At 42.2% G+C, this 12201-nt stretch overlaps 1 protein-coding gene across 3 annotated transcripts in view; it reads right to left on the bottom strand.

Annotated features, from left to right (window-relative positions):
- MTUS2 (microtubule associated scaffold protein 2) overlaps positions 1–12201 on the bottom strand; it is a 590055-nt gene that overhangs the window by 396957 nt on the left and 180897 nt on the right. For all 3 annotated transcript variants that reach the window (XM_045844783.1, XM_045844782.1, XM_045844784.1), the window contains 2 exons: positions 2725–5188; positions 7–247 (listed from right to left, as the gene is read on the bottom strand). In XM_045844783.1, coding sequence (XP_045700739.1) covers positions 7–247; positions 2725–4950 — 2467 coding nt within the window. In that variant the 5' untranslated portion in view covers positions 4951–5188. The remainder of the gene's footprint in view (positions 1–6; positions 248–2724; positions 5189–12201) is intronic.

Here is a 12201-nt window from a genome sequence, read left to right as displayed (position 1 = left end):
AGTTACCTGCAGGATCAGAATTGTAGAGACTGGCAGCTGTTGCTATGGGTCCTGGCGTGTGGATGGCACTTGCTGAAGACCTCTGACTTGCGATCAGGATCCTGCTCTTTGCAGATGGTAAACGGGACATTGCGCCCAATCCTAACTGGGGCTTAAGGAGCATGGCAGAGCGGTAGAAAGTGGGAGGAACATCGTACTGTGCATAGGGAGGAGGACAAAATTCTTCTTTTCCAGGGCATTCAGTGACCTATGATAAATGAGCAGAAGCTCAGTCAATGAACCTCACATCCCTGGATGAGGCGTCAGCAGTGACCCTGCTGGCCGCTCTCAGTTGCCCCATCCCCGATCACTTACCTTCTCGGGGGCCCTTGTGTCTTCATATCCGAGTTGACAGTGCACCCGGATGACCTTCAGGTGCTTTCCAGTTCTGATACTACACAAATCTACATTTCACTGGGAGGAAAATAAACTCATTCTGTAAGATTTTGTAATTTATTGCTACAAAAGTGAGTTTATTAACAACGTACAGTAAAGGGCAGGATCACCCCAACAGGTACACACTGCCTTGGTGACCGGAGAAGTCCCCAGGGGCTACAAAGAAGCCTGCCTAATGCCGAGCTCTCAGTATCACTACCTTCCAGGGTGTGCTTGTCCAAGACATACTCCGCCGTGCCAGATTTGGAGGCTCTATCTTGCATGATTTGGTTACTTCTACAGTGATACTTTGAGAAGAAAAACATTCATTTGTTTAACCAGCTCTGGTACCTGCAGCACAGGGGAGGGTCATGTGGCTGCCTCCCAGGGACCTTAGACAAGAGCCCAGGGTCAGAGCCTGACCACCTGACCCTGAGCCTCAGAGGCCCAGGGAGATACATTTTTGGACATTTGAGAAAGACTCACATTAACAAAGCTAAGAGACTGACCTGTAAACCAGAGTGGCAAATTGTCCATGTTAGTCAGATGGCACTGCCTTCGGACAGACTCTAAATTCCTCTGGCCAGGGCACACTCTCGCTGTACTTAAGACAGGACACCACACAGCCCCGTACAGGGAGGTGAGACCCTACAAAGATACTGGACCCCTCTTGGGCCAGTACCCTCTCTCTAGGGGTATGAGGGAGAAGCCTCTCCAGCAAGCACAGAGTTGGAAGATAGGAACCAGCAGTGTGATTCAGTGCTGACAGCTGGCACCATGGCAGGCCACACGGTCAACTGGTGGGGCAACTGGTCAGTGCTGGCCTCAGTCAAGATCTGCTGCTGAGAATGGATTGACTGCTTGCTCTGTGCCAGAGAGATGACGCTTTCTGCAGTGATCAATACAGTCTGTAAAAATGTTAATGCAGTCAATCAAGCTAGAGTCCAATTTTGGACTTGATCATTCTATCTCTAGGGAGCTTTGGTTGACTTCTGTCTTGATTCAGCATATGTGAGTTTATAATTCAGATACCATTCAACATTTTTTTTAGCACACATTTATGTCAAGCACTGTTATGAACTCTGGGGTCACAGCGGAGAACAAAAGACAGAAAAAGTCCCTACTCTCATGGATTTCACATTCTAGTTAAGGCAGAGGGGGGAAAAAAACAACTACATACATCACGGGAGATAAGTGCTAAGAAGAAAAGAACTAGAGAAAGAGGTCTCATGGAAAAGATGGCTTCTCCAATGAAGTGACATTTGGAAAGAGACCTAAAGAAAGTGAAGGAGACAGTCATTCAGATATCTGGGAGAAGAGCTTTCCAAGTACAGGGAGGTGCGAAGGGCTTAAACAGCAGGGGGAGAGAGGAAGAGTGGGGGAAGCAGCAGCAGCCCAGAGGTCATGAGCCACCCTGCAGGCTCCAGCCTGTGTCTGAGTGGCCAGGGCAGACCTGAGGGGTGTTAGGGACAGGAGACACCTGAGCCAGCTTTCCTTTTAATTCATCACTCTGCCTGCCAGGAGACTTCTCAGAAGACCAGTCTTCTTCATAAGCTCTGGGAGGATGACTCGCCATAGCACCCAGGTACTGAAAGGGGGAATCATGAGGACACAGTGAGGCCTAGGAGAGCATTTCAGGGCCATTTTGGTCTTTGGCCGTAGGTGAGGTATTGAGGCCTCTCCACATCTGTTGTTTCATCTATACAATGGTAAAAACTGCAGTCCTAACCATCAGGAAATTACAGTAAGGATTGTTGAAGACTGACAAAGATTAAATATGTTACATGGGCCCAAGGCATAGTAGGTGCTCAGCTAAATGCTAGTTGTAATTATTATTTTGACTTGAAGAGCCCAAGCTTGACACATTATTTGATACTGTGTTCTTCACATGTGCAAATATGAGATTGTCCCATAAAGGAAATATATCCCTCAGAGGATGAAGTTTGACTAATTTGAACAATGTAATTATTTCTGATTTCTTTTCCCATTGACCTGGCTGAGAAGAATTATTCTCACTTAAACATGGAAACCAATTTAAATGCATGCTTATCTAACTTCATGTGTATTATATCACATGGAATTTAAATGAGTGTCCTCAGATGGTAGATCCAACTCATTATGATCATCAAACTTTTCCAGTCAAAATGTTCATTTGTCTACATTCTTTTCCATTAAAAACATTCATTTTTGTACAAGTATATCCATCAAAATCAGCAAGGGAGAATATTCTGTTTTCACAATTAATTGAAAATACATGACAAAGTTCAGGGTGTTCAACTTATAGATAGTATCAGACTGACATTCTCTTACCTCCTGCAAAAACTTTTCACTGATTTGACTGAAGTGGTGCCCTGGGGGTTTGATCCCAGATACCATCAGTCCAGGACTGAAGACCCGTGGCTTCTGCAAATCTGGCCTGAACTTCTCGTAGAGGCTGGCAGCTGGTTTCAGGTCACCTCCTGCCACCTTCTCCTCTTTGGGAAGAGGCGTGTTACATGTAGGCGGAGCATAAGGAAGCCCCACTGGGACCAGCGAAGTGTCCACCTGGCCAAGGGCCTGTGGACTCCTCCTGATGTAGGTGATGATCTTGGGCCTCACATGCTTGGGCTTGGGCAAAATGATGGGCTTGGGTTCTGTCTTTTCTTCTGTTTTTTCAACCTGGTGGTTCTCCAGTCCCTTCTGTGCAGAAGGTGAATCCTCAGAATGTGTAGAGACAGACTTGGGAATCACACTGGGGCAGGTGTTCTTATCAGGCACTTCCAGGGAGGTGTTCAACAACCACAAGCTGTCAGTGGGAGGTGGGGCAGCTGAAGGTGACCCCACATCTGCACCCAACACACTCAAGTCTTGAAAACTGGTACTGGGTAGTGCTGGCTGGTGGGTCACATTCAGAGTTGTCTCTGGTTGTACAGGGGTTGGGATACTGGGAAGACAATCTGTTCCTGCTGAGGAACTTTCAGTCTTAACTGAATTTCCTAGAAGGTTCCTATTTTCAACAACACATGTAGTGACCTCTTTGTTTTCCCCTGCTTCTGAGCTGCTGCTTTGAGGGTTAAGGGGCTCGGGGACCCCAGTTTTGCTCTTCCTAACAGAAGGATCTGAAGTAAAATCTGTAGCCCTGTCCCTGCTCCCACTGCTCAGTACCCCTTTCTCCTCACTAATATCTGGGGGCCTGCTGTCAGGTGGGGCATTAGGAATAAAAACCACATGACCATCACCTGGCGAAATGCTGCTGAGTGAAGTTTCACACAGTTTCCTAGTTGTGCTTGGAGAAATTCTGCCAGAGGGCTGATTAGCAGCAGCTCGCAAGGAAGCAGGGCCAGGTCTGGGGGTGCTCTGAAGAGAACCCTGCTCACCCATGTGGATGATGCTCGTGTCCTGCACACTCCTGCCTCCTGCCCCACCGAGTGGGTGGACGCCGCTCTGGGGCAGACCGCTGGCTGTCCTGGTGGTGGCTTCTTGCTGTGCTTCCCCACCTGGTTCCTTTATCTCTTGGAGTAACACACCGTCTTCTGTGGGACATCTCAGACACTCGGCCCGGGCTGATGTTAATTCCTGTGTGGCCCAGGGTGGGATAGATTCCAGCTCCAGCCGAGGCTCCCGCTTTTCCTGACCTAAGTGTGCTCCTGGCTTACTTGGGACTTCCTTGCATGTTGAAGTCAGAGCACACTGTGGATGGGCAGAACGTGGGGTGTTCTCATCGCTAACTCCTGGTGTATATCCCCATTCCAGCTGCAGCGCTAAGCAGGTGGTCCCCTTGGTTTCTGAGGTAGATGGTTTAGGATGACACACAATCTTTCCCTCTGAGGTGATGTCCACTGGAGGAAAAGCTCTCTCTGGGAGGTGGGCTGTCACTGTCTTCTGTGGCCCCTCACCACCCTTGGGCACATGACCCAGGGCTTCAGGGGAGTCCAGTGGGGCAGTCTGTGGAGGCTGTGGAGCCAGGCTCCCAGCACACTCCTTCGTGATCGTGTCCACTGCAACAGCAGAGCTGCTCGCCCTCTCCAAAGCATGCCTTCGCAGTTCCTCATTGTCAAGGGTCTTTGCCAATTTATCCTTGGGAGTGTGCCGGAGAGTTTCAGTGTCCCTTGGAGTCAAAACATCTGGACTGGCCTCACCCATAGCATTCCTCCAGCCTGCCAGACTTGGTCCCTGGATACTCCACGAGGTCTGCAAGAGAGCTGTGCCTCTCTGCACTGTGTGCTCTTCATTTAATTCCCCACGAACAGTCGAAGAGAATTTAAAATCTTTCAGGCTGCTGGAGCCAGCCTGCAACACCTTCCCAATGCCCTGAAGTTGGTGAAATTCTTTATGGAGATGGGTACTATTTTCTGGCGCACGTGAATTTGCATTTCCAGTCCCATCTGTCAGGTCACATGTCTGAGACTCATCATGAGATGGACTGACTTCCACCATGATTTGATTAGCATTTGTATCACCCAGAGATAGGAGACTCTCATTATTATTTTTCGCCCCCTTTCTGTTGTCCTGCAACTGAGTGTAACATGATTTCTTAGGAGCCAATGGGACACTCATCTTCCACTGTCACTGGGGGCTTCTCACCATGCAGTCCTCCTGGACGGAAAGGGGCTTCCTCCAAGCTGCTATGGGATGAACAGGAAATTCTTCCGCAGCGTGTCGCCCCCTGATTCTGTCACACTTCGACACTGCTTTTAATCATTTTCAGGGCAGTTTTAAAACCAAACTTCATTATATAGCAGGATGATTTCTCTGGTAGGGGCCTGCTGAAAAAGAGCCAATTAGTCCATGAGACCTAGAGAGAAATAGAAATAAAATCATGTTAGATCAACAAATAGAGATTCTCAGGAGGAAAGGGCATGGTCAACACAAATTTATTAATCACTTTCATACTATTATTTCACTAACTTAATCCATAAGTTTCTCAAAAACCTTTCAGATAGGGATTCCTGCTGGCCAAGTATGGGGAATTTGAAATTTCAAAATGATTAATGTTAGAAATGGATGATTAACATATAAAATCTTAAATTCAAACTTAAGAAATCCACGAGTCCATACTGATACTGATTAAAAAGAGTAGAGGAGAAAAACTCTTCTTCACAGAAGACTACCAACTCATACAGGAAAAAAATCATATAATTAGAAAAATCCCCATTTTGACCAGAGTCATAATTAACTATCTTGGGTGGGGGACACCAACAGCCACCAAAACCCCTGGGTGAAAGATGTTGAGGAACAGAATATTTACACAACCTCAGATTACTTTATTTCTTACAAAAGAAAAATGTTATTTTTACAATGGAGAAAACTGGTGGCCACCTCCTTTATTAAATGATCAAATCTAACATCATCAGTAATGGAAACTGATATCAGTGTTCCAAAGTTAGGTAGTTCTCCGTGCCTCGTAGCACCCGGTCGTATTCTTGCTATAAATATTCCACCTGAATTTCACCATGAGGAAATAATCAGACAAATTCAAAACATATATATGTTTTACAAAATACCTGGCCTAACCTTGGCCCAAAATGCCAACAGATATCTCCATGCAGTGCATGATCCTCGACTGGACCTTGGATTTTTTTTTTAAGTTAGTAAGGTACATTATTGGGACAATTAGAGATTAAAATATGGACTGCATATTAGGCAAAGGGTTTTTATCAGTATTAACATTCTTGGATATATAGTAGTATTGGGATCATCTCAGAGATAGTCTTTGGTTTTGGAAGATACATGTTTTTGAACATGATATGCTTCTTAACATGACATGTCTGTAACTCACTCTCAAATGATTCAGCAAAGAGAAAATGTGTGTGTGCACATATTTGTGTGAAAGAGAGAGTGTGCAGCTATAGCAAAATTAACTTGAAGATCTAGGTGATCCACTTTACTGTGCCCACAGCTTTAGAATAGGTGTGACATTTTTTTGAAATAAAAAGTTGGAGGATTCTATTCCAACCTGCAAGGCCTGCATGATCCAGTCCTATACCTATTTCTGGCCTCCTCCTCACTAGTCACCCTCTCACTCTAGGCTACAGCCACAGTGTCATCATTCTTTACAGTACCATCTTCCTTCCTCCCTGCCTCAGGACCTTTGCACAGACTCTTCCATCCAAATGGAATGTGGACTCTTCCCCAGCCTCATCCAAGTAAATCCTCTGTATTTCTCAGTTTGCAGTAAAAAAAAAAATACCACTTTCTCCAGAAAGCCTTCCATATCCACTAGACTAGATTAGGCCCTTCTATGATTAACTTTTATAATACCCTATAGTTTTACTTTAAAAAGAAACTTCATATGTGCAAGACACTTAGTAAAATAGTTTTAATACTTAGCATATGCATCAGACCCTTAATATGGATGAACAAATGATTGAATGAGTTATGAAGATCAATGTTATTTCTGTCCTTATAAAGTTTAATATACAACACAGTATTTAAATTTCCATCAAAGTGGACTCACAGATCATCTGTAAACCATTTGATTCAACACTAACACTGTTTAATCACACTATCAACGTATTCTACTCAGCCATGGATGAGAGAGTTAAAAGCAACAAGGTTCCACTTCATCCCTAACTGCTCAAATGGGGATTCAAAGTCAATAGTCTTCCACGCCTTCCTCCTCATTTCTGCAAACATATGTGAGCTCAGACATGTGTGCATGTGTACATGTACACTATATATGTTATAAAACAAAATAATAAAATGAACAAAAAACACAAAGGACAGAAAAGTCACCAATACCTTGCAGCTACCTCCATGCTCCTCTCCATCCCTCTTCCTCCTTCCAAACTTAATTTTCCGCTTGACAACCTGCCACAGGCATCCCTAAATGCTCAGCTGATAGAGTTCTCTTTTCATTTCTTTTCTTTTGTATATAAACATAAGAATGTACTTTTCACATAAATGAGATCATTTCCTATAAGTGGGTTTCTTGTCAGAAATCAAAAAAGGAGAGAAAGCTCATACTAAACAGGAAGAGCAAATTTAAATTCAATTTCTTTTTATTTGACCCTTCTCCCCCTCTGCCCAAGACACATTAGCATCCTGATCTAGGTCATTCCCAAGTTCACAAAACCCTGTCCACATACAGGTCCACAAAACCCTGTCCACAAAACAGCTGCACACATGTGCACATGTTTTGCTGCCTCACTGCTCTTCCGTTCTTCCCATGTTGCACTCACAACCCTGATCCTCTCGAGGCCCATCATCCCTGTCACCCTTATTTTCTTCTCCTTCCATATCTCCTTTCAGGCCTGACTTCAGCAAGCCAGTGGTACCCCAGGCCCAGGCCTGACCCCAATATCAAGCCTAACCAAAGTGCTGTTATTCTGATCCCAGCCTTGGTTCCTCGACCACAGAGCAGATTCTCAAGAAACCCCCTTTCTGTATTCAGATTCTTTCCTTATTCAATTTAAAAATGTCCTTCTTGAAGATACACATGTCCTTTAGGCACAAACACAAAAAGGCAAATCAATAAGCAGCAGTTTAAAAATCACTGTGCAACCTGGGTCGGAAAACAGGTGTCCCAGAAAGTCAGGGACACCAAGCTATTCCACAGACATGGGCCATTTACAGAAAGGGGCATCTCTAACTCTCTGGGGGCAGAATTAGAAGCACAAAACTAAAAGCCCTCTTTGGCTGGAATTGTCAAGGCTGAGAGAAAGAAACAAATGAATTCTTCTCAGAAGTCATGAGCAAAACTACATATACCACGCGATCTAAGAGAGTGACCTCTACATGGGCATATAAATCACCCTGTTAATGTCATATCAACAAATAAAATGCCAAGTACTGTATAAGTTATTCTAAAGTACACTAACTCAACCCTAGAAATTCGTAATGGGATTTTAGCACCCATGGGTAGGACCATAACAAATATACTCCTTGACCTTCCTTTTGCTGGTCTAGGACTGTTGTTCTATCTTATTCATTTTTCATTTGAAATATATGCAGCCCATTCTGTTTCCATACGATCTTCACAGAGGTAAGTGCACCCTCCATATTATCATTCATGTCACTAATACCAAAGTCATCAGCAAAGGACAAGAGAAGAAGTGGCTGCATCTGGTGGCAGGGAGAAGTAATTCCAGGATGCTCCTCATTTGTTTATCAGCATCCTTTGGGAAAGTTCACACAGGCACTCCTCCATCCATGGAGTCCTGCAGCCACTGCATATTTCCCATCTTGTCCACAGGAATGTCATAAGAAAAGGAACTTTGAGTAATAGCTGAGATATGGAAGCAACCTAGATATCCATTCATAGATGAATGAATAATGAAGATGTAGAATATTATGTACATATGTATTATTCATTCATCTATTGATGACATCTAGGTTGCTTCCATATCTTGGCTATTAGTCAAGATTTCTTTTATAATAGAGATAGATAGATAACAATGGAATATTCTTCAACAATAAAAAAGAATGAAATTTTGACATTTGCAACAACATGAATGGACCTAGAGGGTATTATGTGAAGTGAAACAAGTCAGACAGAGAAAGACAAATACCATATGATCTTTTCATATGTGAAATCTGAAAATAAACAAACAAAACAGAAACAGACCCTTAGATTTAAAGAACAAGATGATAATTGTCAAAGGGGAAGGTGTGGAGGGGTAGGAATAAAAATTTAAAATATAAAAATAATTGAAAAATTGGGGAAAAAAACTTTGTCAAACATGTTGCTGAAAAAAATTATATCACCTCTCATCAAAAATAGAAAGAGAGAAAATGAAAATGAAGAAGGAAAAGAAAATGAGGCTGATCTGCTATGACATGTGCTACATACTACTCACCATTCTCTGAAGAGAATGTTTATTTTTTTCAGGACTCATAACTCACCAATCACAAGTGCTTTTTAAAATCCAGTGTGCACTCCACATCAGGCTCACTGGCATGTAGCTGGAGTGCTGCCCTCTCTCCTTGCTAATAAACAAAATCATCTTTGCCCACCTTTACCTTTAATGATCATGCATGTCTTTAGCTCTCCCCAGCTCACAATCTCTGGTGATGGTTTGACCATCTCATCTAGAACTTTTTGGATGAATGCATAAACATTTCTGAACCATTAAGTGGACTGATAGCATCTATACACTCAGACACAATCTCTTCATCTATCTTGCACTACAGTTTCCTGTTACCATGTCTGTTCTGTCCAGTACAGCATGAAAGGCATTCTCGGATAAAGAGGGAACTCAGCAGGTCTACCACCCTCACGCCATCCACTAACGTGACTGTGAGTGACCCAGGCTGAGTGACAGGTGAAAACCCAACTTCTCAGCTTGACATTCAAGGTCCAATGAACACTGGGCCCACATATGTTTCCAGACTTAATCCCCTTGATTCTTCTACTTAAAATACATCTCCCTACCCAATAGGGAGCTCTACCTTCTGAGCTCAAAGGCCAACTCCTCCAAGAAGACTTTCCTAAATTTTCTCCTCCCTATCTGCCCTGATGTAGAAGGAGCTGGATATTGTCTCTTCATATCCGAATCCCCAAGTCTTTCCTTTGGCACTGTCATACTATGTTTTTTAATTATAGTGATGCACATATTTTATTATAGTTAAGAGTTTCTTTTTATTACAGATACATGTGTCCTACTTTTATTATAGTTACATGTGTCTTATTTCCTTTATTAAACCACATGCTCACTAGGCTGGAGGGTAATAGAGCAGATATTTCTGTTTCCCACACGATGTCTGGGACAGCAGTCTGCACATAATAGGCACTCAGGATGAAGCCATCTCCTCCCAACCAGAGATCAAAATGGCAAATGTAGATGCCATTTCAATACAGCACGAGCCATATTTCTTTTTCAGTCTTCTCAGATGCAGATTATTAAGCCACCCTTACCAAATGCATAACTGGTGAGGCACCTTCTCCCCTCATCCCAGGACAGCTGCCCCAGAATGTCCAGGGAAAATGACATGGAAAAATACATTCTGATAATCATTGTCTGATTTACATGTGTCATGATATTTATTTAATTTATTTAGAAAATGAACAAATGAAAGAAAGTTTGGGGGATGAATTTTTATGTTACTAAAAGAGAGCATGGGTTTTAAAAATTGAAAAATACTGTTGTACAGCCTTCTGCCAGGTCCACCAAGTAATGCTTTAGTATTTGGGGGTTTCCATATAAATATTCCAGCCCTGTGCCCTTTAATAAAAATGCAATCCCATCCAATTTAACAAAATTTATTTATCAAAGAAGCTCCAGTGGCAGCTCCTACCATGCAACAAAGTAACCTTTAGAAGAACTTTGGATACAGAAAAATGCATAGAATATGAGCCCAACATTTAATAATAAGTATATTGCAAAAAAGTCAAAATCCCAACTTTCAAAATCCCAACTTTCAAGAAAAAAGATGCTTTTTGTTTCTGGGCATATATTTGGGGTCTATAATGTTCTGCTACATTTAATAGGACAAATTTATATTAAATTACTTGCAAATATTTACATACAAGTCAATGCATTCACATGCTTTAGAAAGTTTCATGGCAACCATTCCTGTTTTCTGCCATTGTAATTACTTAGGAATAGCCAGGTTATTGGTCCTATTTCACAATGCTGTATAAGTTATTCTCAGAAAGTCCAATTATAGGTAACCTAAAGTGTAGTGCACTGCAGACTAAATGAACTTCATGTGTTCAGCTTCACCACAACATGAGTTAAAACTGACTTGTAGTTGGGGGATGGTATATACATGTCAGGGGGCACAGTAGCTATCTATGGTGCTCAATTCTGTGAAAGCACACCAGATAATATAAAAATGTAACAGCTCTCTGGGTCTTGCTTTACCTTCCTCACCCATGCACAGACATGGGTATGTCACATTTTATTCTATTATATAAAACAGTGCTGTGTTCAGAAAGAAGGTTGGGGGCAGGTGTAGCAGAGGTTATTTTACCTTGAAGAGTGAAGAAGAGTATGGACATAAATGAAATGCTGCTATTTCCCCATTATAGATGGCCAAGAAAAAAGGTAACTTAATTTTTCATAGGATAGATCAATCTGACATTTAAGCAAAATACTACATTACTTAATATTTAAAATCTCAGCAATAAAAAAAGTGTATGTTTCTCCAAAAGAAGCCTCATTCACCTTTGCTAACAAAAAGCATTTGTTTTCTCCTTTAAAGAACAAATCCTTCCTTCCAGGATGAAATTTCACACTGAAAATACAGGGTATTAATTGCCTGCCTTTTATACTTAATATTGATTTTGTTTTGTTTCTTTCTTCAATTTTTTTCAAATTGACAATATAAAAGAAATGGATCCTCACTGCATAAAAAAAGTAAAAATATCAAAGTCTCCTACTCCCACCCGAAGAAATAGAGTTTGATGTGTAATATCTTACATTTTTTACAATCAGGGGATGGCTTTCAATAACACCAAGTTCTCCATTTGCATGCCATTGATACCTCCCCACATAAATACATGCAATAAATAATTTATAATTTTTAATGTCACTTTTACCATAATTTACCCATCCGTCCCTTTCCTGCCTGAGAACTGCTGAGTGCCTATCTGTACTTCATATTTCTTTAAGCTATGTTCCTAAAGCTAGACTCACTGTTCAAACAGGTATGCATATCTGCAGTTTTACACAGAACACTAAGCTCCCTGCAGGGTATTTTTTGTTGTTGTTTATAGGTGCATCTCCTCTGCCTGGACTATCTGTCAGGGCCTGGCATCTGATGGATGTCCCATAATCATCTGTTAAATAAAAATGTACTGCCTTCAAGAACAAAAGTGCCACTCTTCATTTTATCTTTCTGCTCCCCTATTTCCTGCTCCATCTC

This window comes from Phyllostomus hastatus, unplaced genomic scaffold (genome assembly GCF_019186645.2).
Source record: "Phyllostomus hastatus isolate PE091 unplaced genomic scaffold, TTU_PhHast_1.1 phas_contig_41, whole genome shotgun sequence".
NCBI classification, from domain to species: Eukaryota; Metazoa; Chordata; class Mammalia; order Chiroptera; family Phyllostomidae; genus Phyllostomus; species Phyllostomus hastatus.
This window is presented reverse-complemented; position numbering and strand designations above follow the sequence as displayed.